Raw genomic sequence first — 18,784 nt, forward strand, 5'->3', positions numbered from 1 at the left:
TGTTAACATATTCTTATGTTCCTATCCGGAAATGGTTGTATATATGCTAGCCTATGAATTTATGATTTAGGTACAAAAGATTACAGTATGTGCACTTCTCTCTACCATTTTTAAACTAATAATAGATCTTGTAGGTCTTTCTTCATCAACACATCTAAATCTATCTCATTTGTAAAAATGACTATAGATGTGTTACAATTTATTATTTTTATGATGGACATGTAGGTTGGCCCTAGTTTTCAGCTCTTACAGAAGGTATTTTTGCTCTTTCAAATTCTTTCCATGCAAAATAAGTATCCTTTTATGTGAGGGGTTTTTTGGTTGTTGTTCATTTGTTTGTTTCTTTGCATATATGTTTTCTCAGCACCCTTAACTTGAAAAGCCTGTTCTTAATTCTGAATAGGGGCGTGGTTAGAGAACATGGTGACCAGAACCCCTGCTTCTTTATGGAACAATTACGTGTCTTTAAGCCCTATGCTTTCTCCTCCACTTGTCTTTCAGCCTCTTCACCAGAATGTATCTTAAAGTCAGAAAAGATAAAAGTTGCCATCATTGAAAAAAGCTGAAATTAATTCTCAAGTTCAGGTCATTGTAATAGCAAGTTCTAAATACCACTTTGCGGGGAGCTGGGTGGCTCAGTGGGTTAAGCCTCAGCCTTCGGCTCAGGTCATGATCTCAGGGTCCAGGAATCGAGTCTCGCGTCGGGCTCTCTGCTCGGCGGGGGAGTCTGCTTCCCCCACCTCTCTCTCTCTCTCTCTCTCTCTCTGCCTACTTGTGATCCCTCTCTGTTAAATAAATGAATAAAATCTTTAAAAAATAAATAAATAAATACCACTTTGGTATAGAATTTAAATAACAGAGACATTGTTCTGAGAGGGAAAGAACTTGTGAGTCTTGTTCAGAAATTAAGAGGTTGGGGATCAGGAGCTCGTCTAATGCAGGTTTCAGAAACACAATCAGACTTTCCAGAAATTTCCCCTGACGCGCTTTAAAAGCACCGTTGTTGTCCGTTTCCTTGCAGTGAAATACATGCGAGAAGCCACCCCCTATGTGAAGAAGGGCTCCCCGGTGTCGGAGATCGGCTGGGAAACGCCTCCGCCCGAATCCCCTCGCCTCGGGGCCGGGGCCTCCGACGCCCTGTCGGCCGCCCCGCCCTGCTCCTTCCACAGAGATCGGAAGAACATCCCCCTCAAGATGTGCTTTGTCACCCGGAGTCTGGCCTCTGCTGACCCCGAGAACAGGTAAAGAAGGCCAGGGGTCTCTGGGTCTCAGCCACGGGGCGGCCGCTGAGGGGGTGAGGGCCGTGCTCGTGTTCGCCAAACACTCAGCAGGTCCCAGAGAAAAGCCTGGAAGGGCCCCGCCGAGCTGCCGTGTGTGTTGAAGCGGCGGCCGGCCTCGCTCTCTTCCTGCGTCCTCCGTCCTTCCTGTGATCCTCAGGACTCACCTTGTGCTGAGCTTTGCTTCTGGGAAGAGTTAAGACTTGGAGTCAGGATCCGAAGTTGGTCTTCCCTGGTTGCTAGTGTAGGTGACTTTGGGCCAGTTCGGCAAACCAGTAACCCTGTTTTGTCATCTGTAAAATGGGAATCGTTGAAATAGATACCTCACTGAGCCAGGAATCCACGTGAAGTGCTTAGTGCGGGAAAACCTTCACGAATATAAGGTAATAATATTTATTATATTTATTATTAATATCGGGTAGTAGTAAGCACGTCAGCCCCCCCCAGACCTCGGTGCCCTCAGCTGCGTGCTCAGAAGTTTCCATGAGAGGATCCTTAATGCCGTTTTCCGCTCTAAACCTCTCTTTTGCTCAAGAGAGAAAAAGGAGTGGCTTTGATCCAACCCTGGAGTGATGTTTCTCGAAGTCCGCACATGATTTCTCACACCAGGGGAGAGATGCATCACCTAGTTTGTGGTGATTATAAAAAGTTTAGCGAGACAAGCAAATATTTGGGGTCCCTGTTCCCCTAGATATCTTACTTTAGCTCCTTGGAACAAGAAAACATCTATCTGAGAGGAAAAATAAGAGCTGTGTGGAGGAGAGGGAGCTGCATTGAGCCAGCGAATGGGGAATCTTGGAGCTCTTGGCCTCCGCATTCAAGTGCTAAAAATAGGGACAGCTCCACTGGCCCTTATTTGTAACATGTGTGGGACAGCTGCAACCCACCCGAGCAGGATGTAGTTGGCTCTGTTCTGAGTCGCTGATGGGGAAAAGCCAAAGGGAATAGGGAGAGGAAGTTACCTCCTTGGCTCAGAGCTCAGAGCTTTTTTTTTTGCTCTCTTCCTAATAAGCTCGCTCTAAGGAAGCCGCTAGCCTTTCTGACTCCAGCGGCTGCAGGATCTAGCCTGCTCCTCTCCCATACCAGTTAGGTCTGCCCGGGGATCAGAGCTGCGGTTGCAGGAGAGAGAGGGGAGTGTCAGCCCAAGAGGAGTCAGAGCAGGCAGACTGGAAAGGATTCAGCTGAATTCTGCCATAAGCTCTCTCCAACCTGCTCTCTGTTTTGTCCTGCCCGGTTTCTGCTGATGTCCTGGGCCTGCAGCTGGATGTTCTGTTCAGTCGGGGCCTGATCTTTCCTGGTCTCCAGGCTACCCAATCAGACAAGTCCTTTCTTCCAAGAGTCTGATGTCTAAGGTGTCTAAGATCTGGTGCATTCATAATTTACCGAGTACCTATCTCGTGCTGGGCATTACGCTAATTACTTCAGCCTAGAGGCTGCCAAGTGGCCGCTGACAGGTGTACCCAGCCCACAGATATGGCCTGTCCAGTGTTTTAAAGAAATTGGAATTACTTACCACATCGAATCATTGGGAAATTCCACATGAGAAAGCCAGATTTCTGCTATTCTAGAACCATGGAAAGATCTGGTGAGATTATTTGGCCCATTTTGCTGCAGGCGGGAGCCCAGTAGAGGTTTCTCCTTGTATAGGGGGGCGGACTCTCCTGGTCGCTCCTATTGCTGTACCCTTGGTTGGGGGGCGGGGGCGAATTCTGTTAGCTACCTGCCTGCTTCTTCACATCTCCTGTCTAGTCCTTAAATCTGTGACCCCCTTGGCCCTCTTAATGGCCCTCTGAGTTTCGCTTTGTCCCTATTCTGTAGATAAAAAAACAGAGGCTCAGCTCTTATATAAGTTCCAAACATCCTAGACCTAATATGTGGTTTTCCTGGGTTTCAAATGCAGGCCTGTGTGGGTGAGAGCGTCAGCTTGCCAATACCAGAAAAATGCAGAGACTAGAAAGTGTGGAATATTGTAGAAAAGATTCATGCCTGGGGAGAGAGTTTAAGTCAATGATTTCTAGGCTGTGGACTGTATGCTATAACTAAGGCATTGAATTGTGTTTGAGAGAATATTCTATTTGAAAGAATATTCTGGGAGACATCAGGTCTTGGCTCAAACATTGGAGACTTCCATCTTTAAGCCAGAAGAAGGAATGTATTTTTAAAGTGGTATATCCGTGGTCTTCAAGGCCACCATTGATGGGAGGTATGGAAGGCCCTCTCCTGCCAGGGTGTGAGAACCACAGGGCAGGACTGAAAACGGGAATCCAGCTAAACCAGAGCGTCTGAAGGGGACTTGCGTCCGGACAGACTCAGAACTGTAGATAATGAGACTGACCTCTGACAGTGTACATGTGTATCAAATCACCATGCTGTCCGCTTTAAAGATCTTAACATTTTGTTAATTATACCTCAGTTAAGCCGGGGGCCGGGTGAGAAAAGAGTATGGTTTTAGGTGAGTCTTGACCCTGGTTGAGGAAGAGAAGAAAGGAAAAAGGAAACAAATATTTTATGGAACTCTGGTTACATGCTGAGCCAAGTACAATGTACCAGTCAGGAAGGCAGACTCTGCAAACCCTGACTCGGGGCTGAGCCCAGGACAAACCTAGCACAAAGTGGTTTTAAAAGGCAAAAACCAAAGAGATGGGCAAAGCGTACAAGGTAAATGCAAACTAACAGCGCTGACCAATGGTACCGGTTTTGATCTGGAAACATGATAAGGTAAAATGCAGACTGAAAGCATGAAACAGGACAAAGGATAGGTTGCTGCTAAAGGCCAGGGTGCATGAGGAACATTGACCACTTGTGAATGCGCACCAAATAACCCAGCAGTGGCCTTTGCAGCGGAAACTGTAGAAGACGCGAGATGAAACAGAAATGTACTAATAGCAGGTAATTCAACACATTCTCCGTCCAAGTGGACAGAAGGTCAGTGAAGATACAAAAGACCCAAACAACATAATTAATAAGGGAGATAGGGATACATCACAAACTTTGTGCACTGATAACAAAGAATACATTTTCCTTTCAAATCCCAGATAGACCATTGATGAAATTAACTATAGATTAACTCACCAAAAAATGCAATAAATCTCCTGAGTTGGAATACCGTACACAGCATTCTCTGAGGATAGTGGAATCAAAGGAGAAAATTATTTGCAAAACCAAGGCACAGAAAGCCTTTCTTCTTGGACTTTTAAAAGCTCTTTGTGAAATATCTCTTGGGTCAAAGGAGAGATAGAAACTGAAATTGTAACATTTCTTAAAAGCTGAAAATAATGCATATGTTAACCATGAGAGAAAGAAGGAGAAAGGGAGAGTTGACTCTGCATCAGCTAGATCCACGAAGGAATCGGGGTTCTACCACTTATGTGTGAATTTAAGCAACTATCTCATTCAGTCTAAGTAATGATCCTGGGTTGTAGGTACTCTAATCTCTATTTTATAGACAGCGAAATTTAGTTCAGAAATGAGATCTGAAACAGACGGTAGGTCTAGGGTTCCAACAGGAAGCCTGGGTTCTTAGTCATGATACCTTAGTTCCCTGTGACTTCAGCACGTGGCAGAACGGCTCTCCTGAACCATAGGGACAATGGCCAGAGCTTTATGGGCTCCTGGATGCTAAAACTTGAGCGCTGATGACAAATGCCACAGCATTTTAGCCACAGCTAATTCCCTTGGCTTGTGACACGCAGCTACTTTTGCATTAAAAAACTCCAATGTTCAATTTCCCAAATAGAAACAGCCATAGAACAGCAGGCAGGATTGCTGCTCTTTCTATGGAAAAGGTTACCCAGCAGGCACCGAATCCACAAAAATATGCCACTGCTAGTGGTTGTCAATGATTACAATACTTTTTAAAAAATTCTGCTTCATAAATACCACGTTGTTCATATTCAGCTCTTTGCTCCCCTAGTCCAGGGCTATATCCCCCATTCTGTAGACTCTTTGGACCTATTCCCTACAAGGCGCTTCCTTTCTAACTTGCCTCTTCCCCATCCTTTACCATGTCTCCTTCACTAATCTCAAAACTCCACAGTATTACATAAAAACCTTATAAGGATCTAGATCTTCCCTAAGTGTCCAGTTCCACCCATGTCATCATTTATAGCCCAGTCACCCTTAAATAATTCACTTCCCTGACATTTCCTAGTCACCTTTTAAAATTCAGCACAGGTAAGGCACTGGTCCCACTCTACCTTGTGTGTAGATCTATTGTGGCACCCTTTATAATGACTAGAGATTTTTTTCTTATGTGCCTACCTAGATCTTAAAGTCATTAAGACCCTTGAGGTCTGGAACACCTTTGTTACCATTTTAAAAATCTCAGCTTTCTAGAGCATTGCTTGATACAAAGCAGGCATTCAAAAATACTTGTTAATGATAAATGGCAGATTCACCTGTCCATTTTCAGTATTCTTATCTTCTCAAACTTTAAAAGAAAAAAAAAAAAACTTCCATTAAATAACCTTGAGAATAAAAGAACAAATAAAAATGCATTTCTATTCTGCCAGGCTCAGCAAACTTAAATAAACCAGAAAAACCCATTAGTGAATTCTGTTCAAGTAATAAAACCAGTCTGGACTTTCAAGGCAGCCTAAGCAATGCATTCTCTCCATTCAAGAAATTAAATTGTCACCAAGGTTATCAATACAAGAGATGCTAACAGACCTTAAGAAGTGTATTTTAGGGGACCTGGGTGGCTCAGTTGATTAAGCGACTGCCTTCAGCTCAGGTCATGATCCTGGAGTCCCAGGATCGAGTCCCGCATCCGCTTCCTTGCTCAGTAGGGAGTCTGCTTCTCCCCCTGGCCCTCTCCCCTCTCATGCTCTCTCTCACTCACTCTCTCAAGTAAATAAAGAAAATCTTAAAAAAAAAAAAAAAAAAGCGTATTTTAGACAAGGAAGCTGGAAGCCACTCCTTCTGGGATAAGGAGAGCCTTGCCAAGGTGGCCATTATGGAAAATACTATATTAACGAGACCCCCCCCCAATCTCCTTTGGGCTGTTCCTAAGGGCACGGGACTCCCCAGGTAGATGCCCCCCACCCTTGTGTTCACCCGGTTTGATCCCTAATGGGGATCAGAATTTTGGATTTCATTTTTGCTCATCAAATTAAATCGCTTTTTACTCTTGACTCCCCAGCATTGCTCCCATATCACTTTGTTCTGAGTCTTAGATAATCCTGAGTGCTTTAGTTTCACATTTGTAAAGACATGGTCTTTTGGTGACCACCAGAAAAGAGTAATCATTTTACCATTTTAGCCTTATTTCCTCCTTTTCCCAGTGTTTGGGAGTGCACTATTGTCTCCCTCACCCAACGCTTATGTCGAGTTTTCAACCGTACTCTTTAAACTTGGAATACTATTGAAAAGGCCCCTCTGTTAGTCCATCTGGGAATGAGGAAGATTCACACAGTTCTCCTCTCCATCTCCTCTCCACAGTAAATCCTTGCTTGTGAAAAGGGCTTCTCTTAAGAGGCTCATGCAGTGTGTACTTTCTTCGTTCTTTTTTCTCGGATGGACAGACCATGGAGGACTCATAATGGAAAGTATTGCCAGTGTACCATGATGGCATTGCATTTTGCATTTTTGCAAAGGGAAAATATAAAATCGATTTACAGTGGCGTTATGGTCAGTGGACACAGTTTTAGTGTCTGAAACAGAGGCCCAAATTAACCACCTGCTAATATCAGTGAATAAAGTTCTGGAGTTGAGGTTAGAAGAGAGGAGTTTGAATCCCAGCTCTGTCACTTGGTCCTTTCACTTTAGATAAATTACCAAATCTCTCTGGTTTCTGGCTTCCTTATGTATACAGTATGCTTGCTAAGCTGACCACGTTTAACTGTTGTGACGATTTGGTGCCAGTGTAGACATCCCCCTAATTCCAGGCAGCATAACTGTGCCATGAATGCAACTTTCTTTTTTCTTTCTTTCTTTCTTTCTTTCTTTCTATTTTTTTTTAAGATTTTATTCATTTAACAGAGAGAGATCACAAGTAAGCAGAGAGGCAGGCAGAGAGAGAAAGAGAGAGGAGGAAGCAGGCTCCCCACCTCGCAGAGAGCCCCATGCAGGACTCGATCCCAGGACCCCGAGATCATGACCTGAGCTGAAGGCAGAGGCTTAACCCACTGAGCCACCCAGGCGCCCCATGAATGCAACTTTAAATCAGAATACCTCCGTCCTGGATACAAGGGGAGGAAGAAGGTTTTGTTTTGTTTTCCCCCAGAAGAAAGGAGTTTCCAGGTCACCTCCCCAAACTGTTGAGCAGAGATTATTTTGTAAGACATTCTTTCACAGAGATTTTTATCCTTTTGGGATTTCTGGCTCTGTGCAGGAAACTCGTTCCAGTTGCCCAAGTCATGGGCTCACAGACCCTTAACTGTCATGTATGTATTGAATTCCAAGTCCTCAGCGCCTCCCACTACTGACCCACTACCTGCCATGACCCCACTCCACTCTACTTTCTAAGAATGCCTTACGATCAACTTGAATAATACCCACCACTGTTGTTTTGAGTGCCTTCCCATCCACCTACCCACCTACCCCTTTTTGATTGACATCTGAGGGTTTCCTTTTCTTTTTTTGCAAGCTCGGTAGTACATTAAAACCCAAACAAGCAAACTTTTCTTATTACATCTTACCTAGTATATCCAGGTGTTCACAGCAAAAGGATTTCTGAATTTGTGTGGGCCACCATGGACCTGGAAGCTTCCTCACATGTCTAGGTTAAACTTTTACAATCATGTATAAAACTAAAATCAAACAAACAAAAAAAAACCCATGAATATTATCTTTTGAATGATCTACCACTTTTATTAGAAAGTGCTGACTTCTCTCCACCACCAAGAGCACAGTTTTGGTCATGCTTATTCATCTGTCTGTCTCTGTCTCTTACCTCTGTCCCTCTCTCTGTCTGACTGTCTGTCACCTCTATCTACTACAGCCTTTATTACATATCTATCATCTATCTCTTCTTGCTTCTTACCTAGACAACCACTGAAATAAAATGAAATCTTTTTATTCCTCTAGAAGGGTACACTTAAAAAGAGAGATGACCTTTGTGTTTGATGCAACCGTGCTCACATTCTGCTTTTGAGAAATTCAGGAAGTGAAATACATAGTAATAAGTTCAACAGTTTGCTTAAAGGTGGTTGGGAAGGGGAAGTTCAGAGAGGTAGGGCTGAATTAGTAAAACATCTGAAAAAGGAAATGTCCTAAATAGTTGTGTTCTCTTTTAAGTATCCATAGTTAGGCAAAGTAAGGGGACATGGCTTTAGCATTCACAATAGTCCTAAGAAAATAGAAAAGATACTCCTTTTCAAAAGTTACTTTATTTTATTTTTAAAGATTTTATTTGTTTATTTGTCAGAGAGAGAGAGAGAAAGCACAAGTATGGGGAGCAGCAGGCAGAGGGAGAAGCAGGGTCCCCAATGAGCAAGGAGCCCGATGCAGGACTGGATCCCAAGACCCTGAGATCATGCCCTGAGACAAAGGCAGACACTTAACTGACTGAGTCACCCAGGCGCCCTCAAAAGTTATTTTAAATCACAGTTGAAATGTTATTAAAACAATAAATACAGTTTAAAAAATCAAATAGGTCTAAAAGATTTATTATTAAAAAATAACGGGTGTTTATCATTCTTTTTGAAACCTGTTTGTAAACTAATCACGAGACACATATCTGAGGTCTCAGAGATTTTTTCATATTATGTATTTGGCAATGTCCTGCTCAGTTTTCTTTTTCCCTGCGTCCCCTGTTGCAAAGATGACCTCCTGGATTGATTTTCTAAGTCTGTTTCTTTCTCTCTTACCTCTGTCACTTTTTTTTTTTTTTTTAAACTATATTTTTGGGACCTTTCTCATGAACACAGTGTGTTTAAATTTCAGCTATTATGTTTTAGCTTATTATTCTCTGGGTGTTCCTTTTTAAAGGAATTTTGTTCTTAGGGATACTGTGTTTTCCTCTTACGTGTTGAAGACGGTTCGTTAGCTTTGTTTTCTTTGTGCTCGTTGTCTCTCCTGTTGTTAGTATTTTTTTTTTTTTTTTTTTTTTTTTTTTTGTCTCTGTTTGGATCTTCATCGGACCTGCTGGAGTTTTCCTCAGGTGTTTGGTGATCCTTTGCTATCTGCTCTTTTTTACACTGAGGGATGAAGAAACCTATTGGAACCTCTGTGGAGCGGCGGGGGAGGAATCATCTGTTGGTGGAAATTCTTATACAGTTACTGTTTGGGAAGTCAGCTTTACCAAGAGACCTCTTCCAATTCTGCAGATGTTGGTGTTTGGAACTTTGGTCTGGGTCCATTGAATTACTTTCGAGAATTATCCAGTCTTTGGGTGGGTCCAACCAGGAGAACACCTGGTTGAAAGCTTTCTGAGAGCCCCATCACTCAGCTTGCAGACCTCACATGGGACCTCGTTTCTAGACCTGCATCACCCTTACCTCTCTCTTTCTCTCAGAAGGTTCCAAGCCTCTGCAGGTGTCCAGAGCCAGGAGCTCACACTTCTCTAGAATTCTACAGAGAATACAAGCCCTTTAGATTGTAATGTTCTTGGCTCCTTTTTCACTCTGCAGTTGATCACTGGGCTGTCTGTCCTCAGACACTGTCTGATCCATTGCTATCTGCCCTCTAGACACGTGGTGAGCACTCATTCTCTTGGGCTTAGATATATTTTACTGGGGTCTTTAAAGGGAGTGGCGATGAACACGAATGGCCAAGTCACTGTGTTTCCCTCCCAAAAGAACCCTTGCATGATTTGCATCTTTGTATACAACAGAGTGCACAAAAGGTTCATTTTAATGAGCTTGAAAAACATTTTCCTAGCCTTGTTATTTTTAAGAAAATCTGTTCCCTCCATAGATAAACTTGAGTATTCATCCTAATTATCATATATTTTTAATCAGTGGGAGATAAATTAGTAAGGTTTCCCTGGCAATGGTAAGCTAGTAAAAGGGGGCATTTAACTATTTTTGGGTAGCCTTGAGAAAAGGAGTTGAGGAGAATGCTTACCAACCATGGTTCCGTGATTTCATCGATACCCAATAAGATGAGTTCATTTTAGTTCTTTCCCGTGCCTCAAAGCACCATTCCAGGAAAATCTCAGTTTCCCCTCTTCTAAGAGCATTTCAGGAGGTTGAAGTTGACCATCTGGGAGCTGAGAGACTTTTGCTAATGTTGACTCTCAATATTTAGGTCTTGATCCTTTGCTCTGGATACATTAATTGAACTCCATTTGGTTTACAAAAAGCTGCCCCAGGATTTTCCAGCTGAGATAATGAAGCCTCTGAAAATAGCCCAGTGCTCTAATGCAGGCATCTTCCATTCATCAGGTATCACCTACCGTGGGATGGGTACAAGAGGGTGAGAGGGGGATCCACAGAGCAAGCCCTCCCCTTCTTCCTCAGCTCGCACATGTAATTTTACTTGCCTCAGCGTGGATGGTTTGGGACACAGAGAAGCATAGATACAATTAGACAATATCTACTTAGGCATACATTTCCTGTGTCTGTTGACAGGTGCCTTCTTTGCTCCTAAACAATACTAGGATAGGAATTTTCACATTGCTGCGACATCCAGCCTGGTTGAGATTTCTTTCATTTTCTTAAATTTCAACATTTTGATGGACAGTCTTGACCCTTTGGGGTTTTGGCGAGGTCCTGAGCTGCCGCAGTGGCAGAGTGCTTGCCCTGACTCACCTTACTGTTGGGGGAGGGGGTGGAATGTGTGCAGACAAGCAGGCAGTTACAGAACAGACCCTGAAAGGCGAGGCAGAAGGAAGGAGGTTCTGGAAGCTCCTTCACGGGCACACTACCTAATCCAAAGTTCTGTTTCTGGAGGGGGGTGGCGGGTGCGATTGTCAGAGGAAGTGATGTCTGGTGCCGAGAGTAAATAATAAAATTGGGTATGGCAGACAGAGAGGGTATTCTTGGCAACAGAGATAGTAATAAGTCTAGGCACTGAGGCAAGAAAACGCATAGCGCTGTTTAAGAACTGGAAGTTCCATCTCTTTGGAGCACTCCATGGGAAGAATGTGTCTAGTGTCTGTGGACATGGTCATGATCAGAGCTAAGCCATTCTATGTTAGACGGGAGACTGAGGCTGGGGGAGCAGTCAGAGGGCTACTGCAGAAATGGAGGTGAGACATCATCCCGCCCGGTACTAGAGCAGAGCAGGAGCACTACAGAGAAGTTGGATGAATTAGAGAGATTTTAAGGACCAAAATCTGCAGGAGTTCCTGATAAAATGGAATGCAAGTTGGTACAGCCTCTTTGGAGAACAGTGTGGAGATTCCTCAAGAAATTAAAAATAGAACTTCCCTATGACCCTGCCATTGCATTACTGGGTATTTACCCCAAAGATACAGATGTAGTGAAAAGAAGGGCCATCTGTACCCCAGTGTTTATGGCAGCAATGGCCATGGTCACCAAACTGTGGAAAGAACCAAGATGCCCTTCAACGGACGAATGGATAAGGAAGATGTGGTCCATATACACTATGGAGTATTATGCCTCCATCAGAAAGGACGAATACCCAACTTTTGTAGCAATATGGACGGGACTGGAAGAGATTATGCTGAGTGAAATAAGTCAAGCAGAGAGAGTCAGTTATCCTATGGTTTCACTTATTTGTGGAGCATAACAAATAGCATGGAGGACATGGGGAGATAGAGAGGAGAAGGGAGTTGGGAGAAATTGGAAGGGGAGGTGAACCATGAGAGACTATGGACTCTGAAAAACAATCTGAGGGTTTTGAAGAGGCGGGGGTGAGAGGTCAGGGTACCAGGTGGTGGGTATTAGAGAGGGCACGGATTGCATGGAGCACTGGGTGTGGTGCAAAAATAATGAATACTGTTACGCTGAAAATAAAAAATAAATTTAAAAAAAAATGGGCTTCAAGGCATGAGGCAAAAGAAGTCCAGAAGTAGTTTTGCTCTGTCACCTGTAGACATAGAGCTATGGTCAGTCATCCCTGAGTCCTACTGGTAGGTGCTTACACTGGCGTTCAGTGGAGGGACCAAGGACAGGTGTGTTGTGGTGGAGGGTGGGAGTCGCTAGAAGCACAGGACAAGTTTCAGCCTTTGGAGATACTGCCTTGTTTCAGAGTCAGAGTCTGACTGTCTTTTGATGGTCTTATGTCCCTGCCTGAATTCTCCAGCACGGTGAGAGGAGCAGCGTGCCCTGCATTTCTTCTGTACTTGCCCCCGTTCTTAGAACAGTATGGAGGAGTCCCTCAGTAAATACAGAATGGCAATTGCAGTGATGCTAGGCAGGGTGGCTGCTGTCACTCCTGAAAGGTTAACTGAAGAGTGTTTGGTGAAGGGACCATTTCCAGAAGGGCAGGTTGTATTAGCGGAACCAAGGACACATGGAGACACACCCAGGGCTCAGCCATCATGGGACTCTGCTTCTGCCCTGGGGCCAGAGCAGAGAGAGAAATTCCTGCCACCTGGTGAGGCCTGGAACCCTGAGAGGTGCACCGAGGCCCAGGGAGGGTTCGGTGCATGGCCGTATCCCTAATCTAACCCCCTCCTGCCCTAGCATCTCCTCTTGGTGCTTCTGATTGGCTACGTACAACTGGACACCAGAGTAGACATGTGTAGACATGTGTCTGCCCAGACACATGCTGGGTGGAGCTGTACTTACTGCACTGAGCAAGGCAAAGAAGAGCAGAGAACAAATCTGGAGGAGGCAAAAAACAGAAAAACTAAAATCTCAAGAAGCATATTTACGCGGAGAATGGGTCTAATGTATATGCAACAAATGATAACTAGTTCTGAGAAAAAGGTAGTTTAATCAAACACTTCACTTCCTGACCTTGTTGGATAAAAACATCTCGGACAGCCCCAAATCCATATTTGCAAGGTGCTGCTACCTAAAAGGTGCTATGCTTCTTCTAAGTTTTGGTTAAGATTTTCTTTTTTAAGATTTTATTTATTTGAGAGAGAGAGAGAAAGAGCAAGAGCAAGAGCACAGCAGCAAAGGGGGCAGTGGGAGAGGGAGAAGCAGGCTCTCTGCTGAGCAGGGAGCCCAACCAGGAGATTCCATCCCTGGATCTTAGGATCATGACCTGAGCCAAAGGCAGACGCTTAACCGACTGAGCCACCCACCGCCCGGATCGAGATTTCTTTTAGGCCAGTGATGCTCAGGAAAAAAGCCTGTTGACTTCATTCCAGGCGGGAGCTGAGGATGGGCCCGGCGGCAAGACGTGGTCAGGGCGCCTTAGCCGAGAAATGAATGGCTTTCCCGATGGATGGTCGTCCTCTCCTCGGAAAGCAGACGTGCAGCGGGAGTGTCCCCTTCCTTTAGGACAAAGCTGGGGAATGGGGGTAGGAGTGCTGCAGTCCCTGCACCAAGCCGGCTTTAACAGTGACACTGCCATAGACACACGGAGATGTGAGGAACTGTTGTTTGTGCCGTAACTGTTGATCAGTGGCGTGAAGACTGCAAAATCCCTTTCATGTTAATTTTCTCTCATCTAAAATGCCAGATCATTTACCCTGAAGAGACACACTTGCGGTTGGAATGTGGTGCCTTTCTTCCCCTTAGAATAAAACCCTCTCCTCCACCTCTGTTATGAAACACACAGGAAAGGCCAAATAGTGCAGTTTGTTTTTGTTTCCTGTACTGATAAATATTCAGGCAATCAGAAGATGTTTCCTCATGTTACCTGGAAACAAAACACTAGATCCGGCCGTTAGAATTCTGAGAGCTGGTTTTCTCTGGCAATATTTTTTGTGGGATGTGTTATGCAATCTGGAGATGATTGACTTTCAGGCCAGGCCAGTCTGAGTTTCCTTGCTAGCTCTTCTATAAATTATCTGCATGACTTTGGTCAATTTACGTACCTTCTTTGAATTTTTTAAATATATAAAATTAGGGAGATAGTGTTTCTACGTATGTACCGTTTTAAGGATTAAATAAGGTACGTACCTAATGTCTTAGTCTGAAGTAGGCACTTAGCAAATGGCAGCCTCTTTCCGTTTACCTCTTTTATTCTAGAAATCTCCATTTCTCAAAAGATCACCAAAGGATTCTTTCAGTGGCAGGAAGATGCGTTAAGCATTTTTTTTTTTAGATAGTTTTATTAAGTGCCGGGAAAACCCTGGGTAGAATACTGAGTTGAAAAGTATACGACAGCTGTTGGGACAGATGAACACCACACTGTGACTTTATACGTTTCTCTGTCTGATGCCGCAGCCGTAGGAGCTGGCAGCTTGAAGAAGTGGGTCAGTTTGCAAATAGTATCTTTAATTTCTCCAGGAAAGACGGAGACAGGGTTTGAATCACTAAGCAGGGGTGGAATTTTACCACGGCCACACAGTTTTTTAGAAATATTCCAGTAAGCCTTGATGGCAGAATTCACCAGCCTGCAGCCAGATACACAGAGAAGGAGAGGGACAGATAGAACAGCGTGCGTGTGCACGAGCCAGCGAAGGAATTGGAAGCAACATTTCTCTTGATGCCGTAGTCCTCTCAGAATCCTGTTGACTTCAGTTGCTACGAGGCTTCCAGGCTCCACGAGTCTATTACCATGAGGTATAGTGCCCAGAGTTAGAATAATACTGTCCGTGGGTGACCAGCAATGGAGAACATGGGTTTCAGTCATTTTTTTGTTCCAGTTCTACGATCTTTTCTGCTGTGTTCCATCCATGTTTTCTTTTTAATCCTTCTTAAAATGGGAAGTACACCATTTTGAGACAGATGCTTATAGCTTTTGAGGTCTTGGAAAAGAGAGAAGAGCTAACTAGTAATACCAGTCCTGAGCTAAGTGAACTAACCAAACCATTTATAAACCAGTGTTTGGAGTGGCTGAAAACTAATGAACTGTAGCTCTCTTAGAAGTCTGCGTGTTGCAGTGGAAAGAGCTCATGGCTTTGAAAACTGAAAGACACTAGGTTTAAATCCTGGCTGTTTGTGATCTTGGACACCTAATTTTAACCCTATAAGCCCCAGTGAATCCATCTGTAAATAATAAAATAATGAAAGCATAGTAAGGGCCACTTTTCAGGATTTTTACACAGATTAGATGTGCTCAAGATGAGGGGTGTAGGGGTGCCTGAGTGGCTCAGTCATTAAGTGGCTGCCTTCAGCTCAGGTCATGATCCCAGGGTCCTGGGATCGAGCCCCACATCTGGCTCCCTGCTCAGCAGGAAGCCTGCTTTTCCCTCTCCCATTCCCTTAGCTTGTGTTCCTTCTCTCACTGTCTCTGTCAAATAAATAAATACAATGTATATTTTAAAAAGATGAAGGGTGTATACCATCTTGGATAAGGTTGGTTAAATCAGGGAATATATAAAGCCACTGAATGGAAAGGTGTACTTCCGGGAACGTGAATTACCCTGTGAATTTTGGGAGAACAGAATTTATTACAGAGTTCATTCCCATATATTGTAAAGCTATAATGTGAGATTTAAAACAAATTTATGCCTGCAGTTCTCTGCGCTCAAACCTAGATTCCCTAAAAGTACAGGTTTACTCGTTTCAACATTTAAGAGTTCTCAGAAAGTTGCTGGAGGAGCTCGCAATTTTTATTATATATATAATAATGTGTGGTAAATGGGGTCGCCTGGGTGGCTAAGTGAGTTAGGCCTCTGCCTTTGGCTCAGGTCATGATCTCAGGGTCCTGGGATTGAGCCCCATATCAGGCTCTCTGCTCACCAGGGAGCCTGCTCCCCACCCCCGCCTGCCTCTCTGCCTACTTGTGATCTCTCTCTCTGTGTCAAGTAAATAAATAAAATCTTTAAAAAAAAAAAAAAGTGGTAAATGTCATCCGTCAGGTCGCCGTGAAAGAAACAAGAGACCGTTGTCGGCGACTTACACAGAAATGTATTTAAGGAATTAGTTGCTTGCAAAAAATGGGAAGGCCTTAGACTAGGTCTCCATGAATGACCCCCAAGAGTCTCTAAAACTGATACAATCAGGAAAGTAGAGAACTAGGAGGTTGCCATTGGAACCCTCAAAATGATGCAGGACCAGGGGAGTGATCCAGGAATCAGGGAACTGGGATGAGGGAATTGGCATTTTGGGATTATCTCGTGACACCCAGGATGCTGAGTGAATGGATGCTGGCAGTTCCGGCTAGCTGCCCTTGCTCCTTGCCTTTGACCCTGACATCCTTGCTCACCACCAGTGGCAGTCTGAACTTCCACCTTCCCAGTCTCCTGGGAGTACATAAAAGATATATTGGGCAGAACCTATTATATTTACAAAACCTTCCCTATAAGGGAATCTGGGAACATGGGTTATTTATTTATTTGTTTACTTACTTTAAAATTCTACATTCTAAAGAGGGTGCAATGAGGTTGAGTTAGCCAACTCACAGTACCCGTTACACAGCCTTGGTTACATGGTAGGAGCTCAAGAAAGGCTAATTCTCTTCCTTCCCCCGCCAAGACTCAAAATAAGAGCTTAAAGGAGACTTGGCACCTTGATATGGTTGGAGGAATTGTGGCAAAGATAGTTCCTCTCCTACTGCATCGGTTTTGTTGAGTTTGGGAAATAGGTTGCTGTGGCAGAGAATAGTCCTTTTGTTCCCACAGAGTTTCCCAGTCTTCTTGTAGCTGTGTTGGGCCTTGTGACGAATTCTGGCTAATGAAACATGAGCAGAAATGATGTGTGTGCTTTTGAGGTGAGGCCCTGATGGGCACATGTGCTCTTGGAGCTGCAGCTTTGAAATGGCGGCGTTTCTTTACGCCGGGCTTCCTGAGTGACCTACTGGAGCAGATCCCCACCCCGCTCACGTCAGGGGATGAACATGTTATTTTCATAAACGTTGGTTATGTTAGATGACTGAGATTTCAGCCAGTCTGACACCACAGTGTAAACCTCTTGTGACCAATATGGTCATCATGGAAATGTCCAGACAACTCAGTCAAACTGATATTTACTGGGAGGTAACAGTAATTCTCATGCAGCTGGGTGTCCTTAGTAAATGAAAAATTTCCCCCTCTCTTTCTCACTTTGTATAGTTTTTCCCCCACATTAAATAGTTTTTAATGTAGAGTCTGAAAGCAATCCATATGGCTTCTTTGTTAGTTGACATTATCCAGGTGAGTGAGCATGACCTAGAGGTACCTGATAAAGGACGACTCGGCCTTTTCACACTAAGAACATGTGAAAAGCATGCTGTGTTACTGCGGTTAGAGGTGTTGCTTTGGGAACTGTTATTATCTGTGGATAATGCTCTTTCCCTGTGAGTTTAGAGAATACCTTTGTCCAAAAGGAAGTCTCGCCTCTGTTGGTTTCAGCAAAAGTAGATGCCACTAGAGTATAACCAGATTCTGTCCCAGCTGAAATGCTAGGATTTGTGTGTTTGTTTCTGGCCTTTCTTCTGCCTTTCTAGATTATAACGGCTTACATTTGAAGTATTGGCCAAGACCACCGATTTTTGATAAATGAAGAAAAGACTTGAAAATGCTCTATTCTCTTATTTACCCTCACCTCTACCAGTCTCTTATTTTCAGGCAGATGAGCTTCCCCTGCAATAATTCTCAACCTTTTTTATTTTTTTAAACTCTTTTTTTTTTTTTTAAAGATTTTATTTATTTGAGAGAGAGAGAAAGAGAGCACAAGTTGGGGGAGGGCAGGCTGAAGGAGAAGGAAGCCACTGAGCAGGGAGCTCGATGCAGGACTGGATCCCAGAACCCTGGCATCCTGACCTGAGCCGAAGGCAGACGCTTAACCGACTGAGCCACCCAGGCACCCGCAACCTTCTTTTTAAATTCTTGTCATTGCAGCATGGGTATGAAAATAAAATGGTATATGTTGAATTATTTCATAAGGTATGAAGCTGAAGAATGTAAGAGAAAAATCTGCCTCACTAAAGAAGGCTGCACTTCATCACCCCTTCACTGGGGCCCAGGAGAAACCCAGGGCTTCCTCAACTTGTCACCCTTTATACCTCTTGCCATGTGGTGGTTTTGACATTTATTTGTATCTTGATTTGACTGACCTCTTACTGTCACTAACTCCATGAGTACAATGATCTGGTTTGCCCCTGCTTGACATGCTTTCCCAGCCCAGTCAGTGACTGGCTCAGGACAGGCACTGAATGCATAGTCCCTGGACAAAGGTGTGTGCCAAGGAACGGACCGATGAGCGGGTGAGGGAAGGAGAACTCAAGGAAGACCCAGGAGATAGGGCAGAGCTTCTCAGCTTCCCCACTCTGCATTCCTACGGTCTGCCTGTTACCACTGATGGGGCCAAACAGATGTTTAGAATTTCTGCCGCTGTGATCTCTGTGGAGCCTTGGAAGTTCCCCAAGATACTCTTGGTCCCCAGATGGAAAAATCCTTTACCATGATTGCCTCAGTCACTATATTGGGTTGCAAAAGCCCTAGCGCACCATTTCTGAGAGGAAAACGACCCTACGTAGAGTGGCATGGACCTTGACCTCTGTGAGCTTATTTGTAAGAGTTGCGTGGCGTTCCTACTGTGATGAGCTCCAGAGAGCTTCCCGACTTCTATGTGACCAGTGTTCTGATTGCAGGGGCAGACCTGAAGCCTAGATAT

General features: G+C 44.1%; 1 protein-coding gene across 1 annotated transcript in view; it reads left to right on the forward strand.

Annotated features, from left to right (window-relative positions):
* The window catches only part of SNTB1 (syntrophin beta 1), a 228,459-nt gene that overhangs the window by 99,302 nt on the left and 110,373 nt on the right, over window positions 1-18,784 (forward strand). The window contains exon 2 of the mRNA XM_082721779.1: window positions 1,022-1,241. Within this exon, the coding sequence (XP_082577905.1) occupies window positions 1,022-1,241 (220 nt within the window). The remainder of the gene's footprint in view (window positions 1-1,021; window positions 1,242-18,784) is intronic.

This window comes from Mustela nivalis, assembly GCF_964662115.1.
Source record: "Mustela nivalis genome assembly, chromosome: 2".
In the NCBI taxonomy this organism is placed as follows: domain Eukaryota; kingdom Metazoa; phylum Chordata; class Mammalia; order Carnivora; family Mustelidae; genus Mustela; species Mustela nivalis.